The sequence below is a fragment of the Phoca vitulina genome, unplaced genomic scaffold (assembly GCF_004348235.1).
Source record: "Phoca vitulina isolate PV1807 unplaced genomic scaffold, GSC_HSeal_1.0 scaffold30, whole genome shotgun sequence".
In the NCBI taxonomy this organism is placed as follows: Eukaryota; Metazoa; Chordata; class Mammalia; order Carnivora; family Phocidae; genus Phoca; species Phoca vitulina.
Window position 1 is genome coordinate 23,572,589 of NW_022589733.1, and position 12,461 is coordinate 23,585,049.

The following is a 12,461-nucleotide window of genomic DNA, read 5'->3' on the forward strand; positions in this document are numbered from 1 at the left end:
GCGGGGTGACGTGCGCCGCCCTCCCCTGCAGGTGAACGTGTACGGGTTCGGGGCCGACAGCCGGGGCAACTGGCACCACTACTGGGAGAATAACCGGTACGCGGGCGAGTTCCGGAAGACGGGAGTGCACGACGCCGACTTCGAGGCCCACATCATCGACATGCTGGCCAAGGCCAGCAAGATCGAGGTCTACCGAGGCAACTGAGCCCAGCCTCGCCGCGACCCTTCCGGCCCAGCCGCGACTCCGGGCCAGCCCGAGGGTGGCGGCCTCGGCGAGGGCCCCGGCCTCGGCGAGGGCCCCGGGCGCGGCGCCCCGTTGGGCGTCTCCAGGCCTTGGGAGCGACGCCAGGCCGCGGTCTGGACCAATCATGCTGCAAGTCCAGCGAGCGCCGGCTGTCCCCCGCCAATCAAGAGACTCTGGGGGCTGGCCCGGGCCTGGTACCCAATCAGCGCTGCAGTCGGAGCGGAGACTCTTTCTCCCAACCAATCATGCGACTCAAGGAGAACTTCCGGCGCCGGGCCCCGTCTCCTCCAATCAATGGCCTTCGGAGGCGGGCCGGCGGCCGCTGAATCCCCACTCCCCTATGCTTTGGGTAGGATTTTCTTTCATGCTTTTTAAGGAGTAGTGTGGTTGGTTCCGCCCTCAGTGAAGTACTTTCCTCAGGCTCTGCAGGAGGAGTGTCAGTCGCCTGTCGGCCTTACTCGGCCGGGGGCACCGAGGAGGAAACGGTGGGGAAGGTGCGGGGCAGCGGCGGCTGGGCTTTCCTTTGCCGGGGCGGGGCGGGGGGGGGGCCCTCGTGGCCTCGGGGGGGGGCGGAGGGGCGTTGGCCGTTCGTTTGTGGTGGTCTAGGGGAGATAAGGTGGTTTCCAGGGAGCGCGCTTTCATCCCAGGGGAAAAGCTAGAGCCCTCTCAAATCTCTTCAGGCCTCAAGAGAATTTTGGACCCCATATTTCCTTTACGTGTCAGGCCCAGATGGGTGAGTGTAAACCCACCAAAGAAATGCAGTGACGTGTGGGTCCCCTCATCCTCTCTTCTCCCCATCCCCACCTTTGGCCACCCTATGGAATGGCCTTTCTGACCAGGGCATTGAGCATCTCACCAGAAAACTAGAACTGTATTCAGCCCCTTGCTAGGGGGCGGAATTCGCCCAGGGCTTAACTCTGGAACAGGTGTAAGGAACAAGGCAGGGGACAAGGAAGCCCCGTCACTTGAGATGTAAGGTGCTTCTCACTCTCGTGTACTCTCGGCCCCTTACTGTTCACGCACAACTTTTTTTAGTGTTTCCCCCTTGGCCCTGGGCCTCCTCACCAGCCTATTTGTCCTGGGGGGAAAAAAAAATCAAAACTTGCCCTGGGATGGGGCGGGGGCGGGGGCAGTGCTGCTTCTCCACCCCCTACCCCCACTCGCGCGTCTTCGGCCGGCTCTAGGGAGAGAAAGCAACACGTGGGAAAGAAGCCTGGAGATGGGGAGCCCAGCTGCCTGGTGCATGCACCTTTTTCCTTCACCCATCACCCCAAAGAGGAGTAGGAAACCTCTTGCTTGGGGGTGAAATTTGCTTTGGTCTCCTAATTTAATTAACTTGAGGTTACCAGGGATGGCTGACCAACAAAGATTCTTTTAAAATTCTAAGCTGGCCATGCAAATAGCTGGGATCCTAGCTGGGGAGGAGTAGACTTGCCCACCTGCATGCCTCCTCTCCTGCCCATGCATCCCCTCCCCCATGCTCACTTCCTACCTCCTCGCTCTAACCCATTTTCCATTTCCAGCTCTAGAAGGGCAGGGATGCTAACAGGGGTTACAACTGGAAGTTACTTGCATGACTGAACCCAGCTTAAGTCCCTAGAGGAAGCTGCTGATGGTATTCTCACCCTTTGAGGTTGAGGAAGTTTCGGAGGGGGGGGAAGGGCTTCTGTGAAGCTTCCAAACCACTAATAGGATCCCCCTTCCCAACAGTGAGGTACACAAATACCACCCTTTATCTTAGTGAGTTGATACCACCAAGCAGCCTCCTGGCCATTGGTGTAGTTCCTGCAGCTGGCTGGGGGAACAGTAACGCAGGGGAGTATATTAGAGGAGGATTGGGGCAGGGCAGTGGGCACGCCGAAAGTTAATATATTGAGAACTTAGTTTGAGTCTGTTCCTTCCCAATTCCAAAAGTAGGAGTAAAGAGTGGGGGTGGATTTGGGGGGGCCTATAGTGGAATGCCTCTCTCAGGGTCTCCCCCACCATTTTAGAAAGTCAAGGCACCAGCCATTCTTGCCAGTCTCATCTCAGTGCTTCCTGAAGAGGCTGTTCGGAGTGTTTAGAAGATGAAAAAACAATGCAATTATGCCAAACAGTATTGAGCAGAATAATTTATTTCCTTTTGTTCCTTTTTCTTCTTTTTGTTTTGTTTTGTTTAAAACATTAATAAATCCCCTTTCTGGAAGAGGTAGGTCCCAGCATCCAGCCCAGATCTCCTTTTCTGCAATAGTTATTTAAACAGATGTTTTTTATTTTCTTCCCTTTCTCTCTCTTTCTGAATTAAAAAGAACAAAAAAACTGTATAGTCACTTGTCTATTCTGAAATGGGTCTGATTGTGGAAAGAAGGCATATCTGTCACTGGGGGGCTGTCACTGAGTAATGACTAAGAACATCGGGTGGAATGTATGAAGGAGGAAGAGAATGACTCCCAGACACCCGCCCCTTCTACACGAGGCCTCCCAACCCAGGACTACCAGAGGTGCCCTCTGAAATGGTGGTTATTCACCGCTGTCTTTTGGGGCATCTGAGTGGATCAGCAGGGCAGGGGCCCCATAGCATGTACACCCAGCAGGCACCAGGATGGGGCTTTTCCTCTACATTTCCAGGTTCTGCGGATGCTGTAGGTGTGGGTTGGCAGGAAATCGACAGAATGGTAGGAGCCAGTGCCACAGGCATCTGAGGCACCTCCTCATACCCTTTCCTTGGACCATCTGGACCCCTTCAGCCTACTTCCATCATGCTAGGTAATGCCACTGAACATCCAGTTTTATAGTTCAGTGGATCAAATAATACAGATCTCACAACGGATAGCTTAGAGTCTAAAGTCACTTGGTGTCCTGGAATTCAGTTTGTGCCAATGCCCAAGAGCAAGCCAGGGGTTGCTTTTCAGATGGAGAATACTTTTTGGTGGAGGGGGGTATTGGTCTTTTACAAAAACCCTAGAACTTGGGGCTATAATTCTCTTATTTGGAGTTTTCAGAGACTCCCATACATCTTCGCCTACCACAGACGCTCTAATAGCTTTTGGTTGGCTGAGTCCTAAGGCCTGGTGGCAGGACAGTGCACACATAGCCTGGGCTGCTGAGAACCGTTTCCTGTCTGGATCCCACTCAGCTGCCTTACAGGTCACTGTAATTGGTTGAAGCAGAACTCCTAAAAACTGTACCTGTTGGCTCCGGAATCAAGAGTCCCACCAAATTGTGTATCCTTTTTTTTTTTTCCATGTTGGCCAAGAACTGTGTTGCTTTGATCCCACAAAGATACCACATCTGGAACCACGGTTTAGCAGTACCATTTGATTGCATTTGTAATAAACTACTATCAATTTCTTATTTTTTTTTAAAGATTTTATTTATTTGAGAGAGAGAGAGTGAGAGAGAGCGAGCCCAAGAGGGGGTAGGGTCAGAGGGAGAAGCAGACTCTCTGCTGAGCAGGGAGCCCGACGTGGGACTTGATTCCAGGACTCCGGGATCATGACCTGAGCAGAAGGCAGTCGCTTAACCAACTGAGCCACCCAGGCACCCAAACTACTATCAATTTCTAAGACTCAAAATGGTGAGTAAATGGGATGAGGAAGAAATCATCCACCCCTGTATAACTCAAGTTTGATGGCAGCACCAATCTACAGATCCTGCCAGAGTGTGGGTTTTTTGTTTGTTTGTTTGACTTTTGGCTTACTATCTTGGAGGTAGTTCCAGGGACTTCTGTTTGGCCCATACTTCATAATCACCCTCATTCCATGGGTTAGGTTACCAATATGGGGATTTTGCTTGGTAGTAAATGTCTCTCTTTCCTTTTGGGACTGAGGAAATTACAGGCATGACTAATATTTTTGCACTTTGCAGATAGGGGTTTTTTGGTGGTGGTGTTTTTTACAAATTGAAGATTTGTGGCAAGCAAGTCTGTCCGTGCCATTTTTCCAACAGTGTTTGCTCACTTTGTGTCTCTGTGTCACATTTTGGCAATTCTCACAGTATTTCAAACTTTTTCATTTATTTGGTATAGTAATCAGTGATCAATTATTATAGCTTGCTGAAACCTCGGAAGATGGTTAGCATTTTTTAGCAATAAAGTATTTTTAGTTAAGGTATATAACATTTTTATACATAGTACTATTGCACACTTAATAAACTATAGTGTAAGCATAACATATTCACTAAGAAACCAAAAAATTCTTCAGGCTTGCTTTATTGTGCTATTCACTTTATTGGTGTGGTCTGGAACCCAACCTGCAATATTTCAGAAGTATGCCTGTGCCCATTTTTTTTTTTTTAAGGTAGGCTCCACACCCAGCATGGAGCCCAGTGTGGGGCTTGAACTCATGACCAGGAGATCGAGACCTGAGCTGAGATCAAGGGTCAGATGCTTAACCTGCTGAGCCACCCAGGCACCCCAAGTATGCTTGTACCTAAAATGGGTCTGTGATCTCCTTGAATCCACCAAGTCCATTAAATGGACTTGGATCAGAGCTCCATCTGTCATTTGCCATAATAAGCCTCTCAGTGGTGGACAACTTTGGTATTCAGATGTCAGAGCTAGTATCTGATAACTCCCGAAGCTCTGGGTATTTCCCTTTCCCTAGTGCGCTGTCACTCGGAAAATGGGTCCCTCTGGAAAGGCTTGGGGAAGATTTATTCTACACACCTGAGCTATGTCAGTCACTCCTCAAAGGACCCTGGGATCCCCTTGAAAAAGAGGTTCCATGTGTGACCTGAATTAGGTCCAGGAACTGGGTGAGAAGCTGTGAATCCCCATCACTGTGACTCAGTTTTCTCAGTGCTCCTCGAATTTGTCCTCCCATGCACATTAAGCAGAACCTTAGTAGGCTGCCCAGCATCTATGTCATTTCTAGAGACCCTAATGGTCCATTAACTTGTCCCAAATCCTTGTAGGTCAAACCTCCAGTCCCCATCCTGTGGTTGTGTTGTGGTAAATGTGCCTCCCATCTCAAGCAGTTAGGCACTGCTTAGGCATGTCTTTCTGGCCTTTATCATGTTGGGATCACATTACTCTATGACTTACACATGACAGCCACCACAGAGTTCCTCAAAGATGTTGGTGTACCAATCACTAAATGAATTTTTTAAATTAAATTTTTAAACTATTTTTGTCGTGGAATATAATACATATGCAGAAAAGAGCATAAAGAGCGTAAAGATAAATGTGCAAAAATAGATCATGAATTATTATTTTTTAAAAGCTCCATAATGGAAATTTATTTGGCAAAGCAAAGATAGGATAATATTATTTATAATAAATATATTTATAGATATATAGATAGATTTCTGTGGTAAAGGAAAAGCAATTCCCACTGCCATTTGGTTATTGAAATGGACTAAAGAAAAGGAGAAAAGAGGTGGTTGAGCATGTTATATGGAAGAATTAGAAAAAGTAGAATATTGTTTATTTTTCCAGGTTCATGGAGATATAACCGACATATAACATTGTGTAAGTATGTAAGGTATACACCATAGTGCTTTTATATGTGTATATATTACAAAATGATTACCAGAATAAGGTTAGTTAACCATTTTATATAGCTAAAATTTTTCGTGTGTGTTGTGAGAACTTTTAAAATCTACTCTTAGCAATTTTCAGACATACAATATTGTCAGCTATAGTCACCATACTGTACATTACATCCCCACAACTTATTTATCTTATAACTAGAAGTTTGTAGCTTTTGACCACCTTCACCCCCACCCCCACCCCCATACCCAGCAACCATCAATCTGCTGTTTCTATGAGTTTGTTTTCTTAAGATTCCACCTATTAAAAAAAAAAAAAAAAAACCCACCCAAAGTGAGATCATACACTATTTCTCTGTCTTATTTCACTTAGCATAATGCCCTCAGGTTCCATCATTACAAATGGCACAATTTCCTTTTTTATGACTAAATGATACTCTACTGTATATACCCATACCCACACACCACAACACATTTTCTTTATCCATTGATGGACATTTCGGTTGTTTCCATGTCTTGGCTATTGTAAATAGTGCTGCATTGAACATGAAGGTGGAGATATCTCTTTGAGACCGTGACTTCATTTCCTTCAGATAAATACCCAGAAATAGAATTATTGAGTTATAGAATAGTTTTTTTTTTTTTAAGATTTTATTTATTTATTTGAGAGAGTGAGAGAGCACGAAATAGGGGAGGGTCAGAGGGAGAAGCAGACTCCCTCCTGAGCGGGGGACCCCCCTCAACCCCCATGCCTACATTCCTGGATCATGATCTGAGCCTCCTGGATCATGATCTGAGCGGAAGGCAGTCACTTAACCAACTGAGCCACCCAGGCGCCCTATAGAATAGTTCTTTATTCACATGCAAAAGAATGAAACTCGATCCCTGTCTTCTATCACTCATGAAAATTAACTCCAAATAGATTAAGGACTTAAATGTAAGACCTGAAACCATAAAACTCCTAGAAGAAAACATAGGGAAAAAGCTCCTTGACATTGATCTTGGCAATGATTTTATGGATATGATACTGAAAGCACAAGCAACAAAAGCACATCAAACTACAAAGCTTCTGCACAGCAACCCCCCCACCCAAAACAAAACAACAACAAGAAATCTGCAAGATGAAAAGGCAACCTCCAGAATGTAAGAAAATATTTGCAAACCACATATCTGATAAGGGGCTAATAACCAAAATATATAAGGAATGCCTACAACTCGATAGTAAATAGAGATAGATGATAGATAGATAGATAGATAGATAGATAGATAGATAGATAGATAGATAGATAAATAGATAGATAGACTATTTAAAAAGTGGGCAGAGGATCTGAATAGACATTTTTCCAAAGAAGATGTTCACATGGCTAACAGGTATATAAAAAGGTGCTCAACATGGGGCACCTGGGTGGCTCAGTCGGTTGAGCAGCCGATTCTTGGTTTCGGCTCAGGTCATGATCTCAGGGTTGTGAGATAGAGTCCCACATCGGGCTCCATGCTCAGTGGGGAGTCAGCTTGAGATTCTCTCTCTCCTTCTCCCTCTGGCCCTCCTCTCTCTCTGTGTCTCTCTCCCTCTCTCAAATAAATAGATGAATAAATCTTTAAAAAAAAGGTGCTCAACACCACTAATCCTCAGGGAAATGCAAATCAAAACCACAATGAGTTATCACTTCACACCTGTTAGGGTGGCTGTTATCAAAAAGATGAGAGAGGGACGCCTGGGTGGCTTGGTCGGTTAAGCGTGCAACTCTTGGTTTCAGCTCAGGTCATGATCTCATGGGTCGTGAGATTGAGCCCGGCATCTGTGTCAGTCAGGCTCCCCACTCAGCGGGGAGTCAGCTTGGAGATTCTCTCCCTCTGCCCCGCCCCCAAAATAAATAAATAAATCTGAAAAAAAAAAAAAAAAAAAACCGAGAGAGAAGTGCTGGTAAGGATGAGGAGGAAAGGGAGCCCTCTTGGTGGGAATGTCAATGGGTGCAGCCAGTATGGAAAACTGTGGAGCTCCTTAACCGAGTTATGTTCCAATGAATGCTCCTAGCTGCCACCCAAGCTGTGGGAGTAGTCCAGACTCCATCTTCCCTGCCAAGCACAAACCCCTTCTTTCCTCTGAGGGTGACCACTACCCTGATGTTCCCATGGTCACTTGAGTATTTCTGGATACTCTACTCTGTTTCATAAGCCTGGTTGCCTAGACCTGAGTCCATATGAAAATGTGGTTAACAATAAAGATGGTGTCTCGAATCACTTAGGAAAAGAGGGAGGTTTAAATAAATTTTATTGGGACAACTAGATAACCATTTGGAAAAGATAAAATTGCATCCATACCTTAAACCATTCACCAAAATGCCAAGTGAATCAGAACTAAATGTAAAAAATAAAACCCAGAAGTGGTAGCTCTTTGATATATTCAGACAGATTATATATATAAATATATATATATCTCAGCTTTGTAGCTGGTTTTTGGATTGGGATTTTTTTTTCATGCTCTATATAGTACCCTGTATTGCTAAAAATGGGAGCTTTTTCATCCTGTTTGTATGTTCCAAACATTTTGTTAAATTCCTTTTCTACTGATTAATTGCCCCCATTTGTCCATGGGAGTTGATCCCTTTTTCATTTCTTCCTTGTAGGTTACAGGGGTTGTGGGAAGGAAAGTTCGGTATGTGTGATGTTTACTCATGTACTTAGTAGACACCTTTTCCTTCCTTGGCTTCCCTCTGTCTCCACAGAGTAGGTTTATTGTAGTTGCTTATTGAACAACTCTCTGGCTTTTTAAATAATTGGGAATTGAAGATTGTTTTCTCTTCTGAAATAATGGATCAAGAAACTGATTGGGAACTTTGTGTACATGGATGGGGTTTACTGCTATTCGGGTTGGCATTAGGGTGGCTGGACAGGGAACCAGCCATTCCATGGCATGGAGGGGTAAGGATGAGCTAGGTTATGTTACAGTAACAAACACCCTGAAACTCCTAGTGGCTCAAAACAGCAATGTTTATTTCTCACTCAAGCCGCATTTCCACCCCAGGGCTCTCTGCTTATCATGGTCACTCAAGGACCCAGACTGGTAGTGGTACCATCTGTGATGGATCTGGGGAAGGGAAGGAAGGGGTTAAAGGTTTTTCCCATCACAGGAACAGCTGCAGGCTGCCATTCAGCAGGCGAGGAGCTGCTTCCTGTGACATGTTTGGCCAGGTTAGGAAACATCTTTCCTTGCCAGGTGAGGGAAAAGATCAGATCCTAAGCCTGTATTTTTAAAAATTAAAATATTCTTTTCTTAGTGTGATTTTAGAATCAGTGCCCCTTCTCACTACCCTTCCAGAAAAATCACAGCTTCTGCAGCAAGTCTATGCCTGGATGACAACTAACCCACAAAATTGCAAGAAGATGCCCCCTCCCCTCACTCTTGCTGAACCATGGGTATCAGGACCAGCCTGTTCCTCTAAGAATATAGAATTAACACCTTTCATCTAACAACTGTTTCTGTTCTGGAGAATAATACAGGCTCTTTCTGGCAGTTTGGCTTCTCTCCAGGGAGAGGGCTTGGTGAGGTAGAGCGAACATATGGTGTCGACAATCAGAGGGATCTGGGTTTAATCCTCTCTTTGCTATACTCTGCTAACTTCATCTTTTTTTTTTACATTAAAAATATAATATTCATTACAAAAATAATTCAAACAATTCATAAATATATAAAGTACAACATGGAAGGTCTTCCTGCAATATCTCATTTGTATTTATAACTTGTCATAAAATGGGTAAAGGGATCATAGAAGGAAACCTGCCCCCTTTGGACCACTTTTCTTGTCTCCCAGGCTTTGTCTCCACAGCTCTTCCTGTGAAACCTGTTTCCATGAACCACCACACTGAAGACCATTCAGGGGAAGTTCTCAGCTTTCTTTGCTATGAAGGATGACTAAACTTTAAGACTTGAGCATACCTAAAAAACTTTTTAAATATCAAAGTCACCTTAACCAAGTGATCAAAATTAACATCACCAGTGTATACTTATGTAAATACATGATTGGATAAACTAATAAATGGGAAAGAGACAAATCTCCCACATAGAAAAATTCCAAATAATTTACGTAACTACTCTGCCCTCAAGGAGTGGGGAGCATGGCTCCCCACACCTTAGATGTGTGTAGTGACTTCCTTTCAAAGAGGAAGGTATGGAAAGGGAGAAAGTAATATTACAGTGGAAAAACCTGACAAACACTACCTCTTGCCAGGTCATGACTGATGTCATGTTGATTATATGTGCCTTTGGTATGATGTGATGAAAATGAAAATTTACCTCTGTTGGTCTTTATTTTTATTTATTTATTTGAAAGAGAAGGGAGGCAGAGAGAGAGAGGGAGAGATATCCTCAGACTCCCCGCAGAGCCTGGAGCCCGACGGGATACGGTGCTAGACGAAGGGCTCCATCCCAGGACACTGAGATCATGACCTGAGTCAAAACCAAGAACTGGACGCCCAAATGACGGAGTCACCCAGGTGCCCCGATTTATTTTTTAAGGGTTTTATTTTTAAGTAATCCCTACATCCAACATGGGGCTCGAACTCAGGCACCCCTGTGGTCTTCCTTTAGACTTCCATGTTAGACTTTAAAGTAAGAAATAGGTTGTTGTTGTTGTTTTTAAGTAAGCTCCACTCGGTGATTAACATAACATAATAAAATAAAATTTAAAAAAAAGAAAAAAAAAAAGTAAGCTCCACTCTGAGCATGGAGCCCAACTCAGGGCTCGAACTCACAACTGTGAGATCAAGACCTGAGCTGAGATCAAAAGTTGGATGCTCAACTGACTGAGCCACCCAGGTGCCCTAAGAAATATTCATTATATGAATCTACTGAAATTTGGATTGTTTTTATTCTTGTCTTTAAAATGAGAATATAATTAGGATTTATTTAAGGTTTTATATTTAAGTAATCTCTACACCCAACATGGGGCTTGAACTCATGATCCTGAGACCAAGAGTCATGTAGTCCACTGACTGAGCCAGCCAGGCACCCTCAAGAGTATAATTAGGATTTTATTTGGTTTTATTTTTTAAAAGATTTTATTTATTTCAGAGAGAGAGAGCAAACAAGAGAGCACAAAGGGGGGAGCAGCAGAGAGAGAAGCAGACTCCCCACTGAGCACAGAGCCCGACGCGGGGCTCGATCCCAGGACCCCAGGATCATGACCTGAGCCGAAGGCAGACACTTAACCAACTGAACCACCCAGGTGCCCCTAATTAGGATTTTAATCTAGGATTCCCATTTGACTTTATCTCAATGACTGCCTTCCTCTTTTCTAAAATTTCTAATAATGTTTAGTTTTGTTTTATGCTGGTGAATTGTCTAAAAACAGAACCCTGATTGGTAGTTTGCTGACTTCGGTGGTAAACACTCCCAGCACCCGTGACTTAACAGCCAGCCTGTGTTGAGTTTCAGCACGCCACTGCTTTTGTCTAAATCTACTCAATAGTTTTGTGCTCTTTTCTAGTGAAATGCATTTTTTTTCTTTAAACATTCAAACATACTTAAAGCCTTTTATCAGGCCATTCCATAAAAGTAGTTTTATCTGGGGTGAATTTGATCTTGTTTGCACTCTTTCTTAGCATAGATTTCTTCCCCCTGACAATCCACAGGTGGGTTTAGCAGTTGGCTCCATCCAGCTCCTGCCCTTTTGACTTTTATTCTAGAACCAGGTCTGCTGACATTCAGTAATCTGGGGATATCACAGAACAAGCAGAGTCAACAGGATTGTGTCAACTGCCTGTTCTAAGAGGGGGTGGGTAGTCCAAGTCCTTCCACCGCCTTCATGGGTCTGGGTCTTAATAGAAGTCTCCCAGCAAGCCAGCGTGCAGGTCAAGTTCCAGTCCAGCTCCCTCCCAGCAGCACGCCTGGCTTTGGTTCCGGTCTTGTATGCGGTGCTTCCAGTGTCCTCTACTCCACAGGACCCAACAGCCGGTAGCTACTCTGTTTCTGGACCGGAGCCCAGCAAGCTTTTGGCTTCAGCCCTGCCTCAGCACTTGGCATTTTTACCCCATTGCTGGTCCACAGAAACATCCACCTTGTTTTTGGGTCAGGCGGGTGTTTCTGGTTTTTACCTTTCCTGTATCACTGTTGTTTTGGGGACAAAGTGGGTATCACTGAACTGGAATGCTAGTGCCCCACCTGGCCTCCTCCATCTCCTCCCCTTGCCCTGTCTCCCTTGAGTACTTCTTCTCCCCTCTTCTTGTCCCCCATCTCTCTGCAATCTGGCTCCCCTTCTTGCCCACCTTTCTTCTCCAAACCCCTCTCCACCTTGAGCTTGCATCCACCCCTCACACGCTTGCAGGCACTCTCTTGCACCTGGCCACACCTGCGGGGACACCCAGCCTTTCATTCACTCACATCCGTTCCCAATGGACCCTTTGTATCCTCACTCCCTGGGGGGCATGGACTCCAGCCCACACCCACAGCTCTGCCACCCACTCACTCTTGACACAACCATAATAATCACTTGCAGCAAGTAAGCAGGGAAAAACATTTAAAGATCTACAAGAATTTAGATAATTTACTCCCCAAGAATTGCCACTACAGGAAACATGAATAATTAATTTATAATACTGGAATGAGTACAGGATAAATTGGGGTTTATGACACTGGGATGAGGAAAACTTTTCTAGCCATGACATAAATCCAGATTTCTTAAAAATGAAATCCGAGTAACATTAAAATTAAACTTTCGTGTAATGTTATGAAAAATGAATTTGTAAAGAC

General features: G+C 44.9%; 1 protein-coding gene across 1 annotated transcript in view; it reads left to right on the top strand.

The window, feature by feature from the left end:
• Positions 1–2,544, top strand: part of ST3GAL2 (ST3 beta-galactoside alpha-2,3-sialyltransferase 2) — a 48,103-nt gene extending 45,559 nt beyond the window's left edge. The window contains exon 7 of the mRNA XM_032424282.1: positions 32–2,544. Coding sequence (XP_032280173.1) covers positions 32–205 — 174 coding nt within the window. The 3' untranslated portion in view covers positions 206–2,544. The remainder of the gene's footprint in view (positions 1–31) is intronic.
• The last annotated feature ends 9,917 nt before the right edge of the window (positions 2,545–12,461 follow it).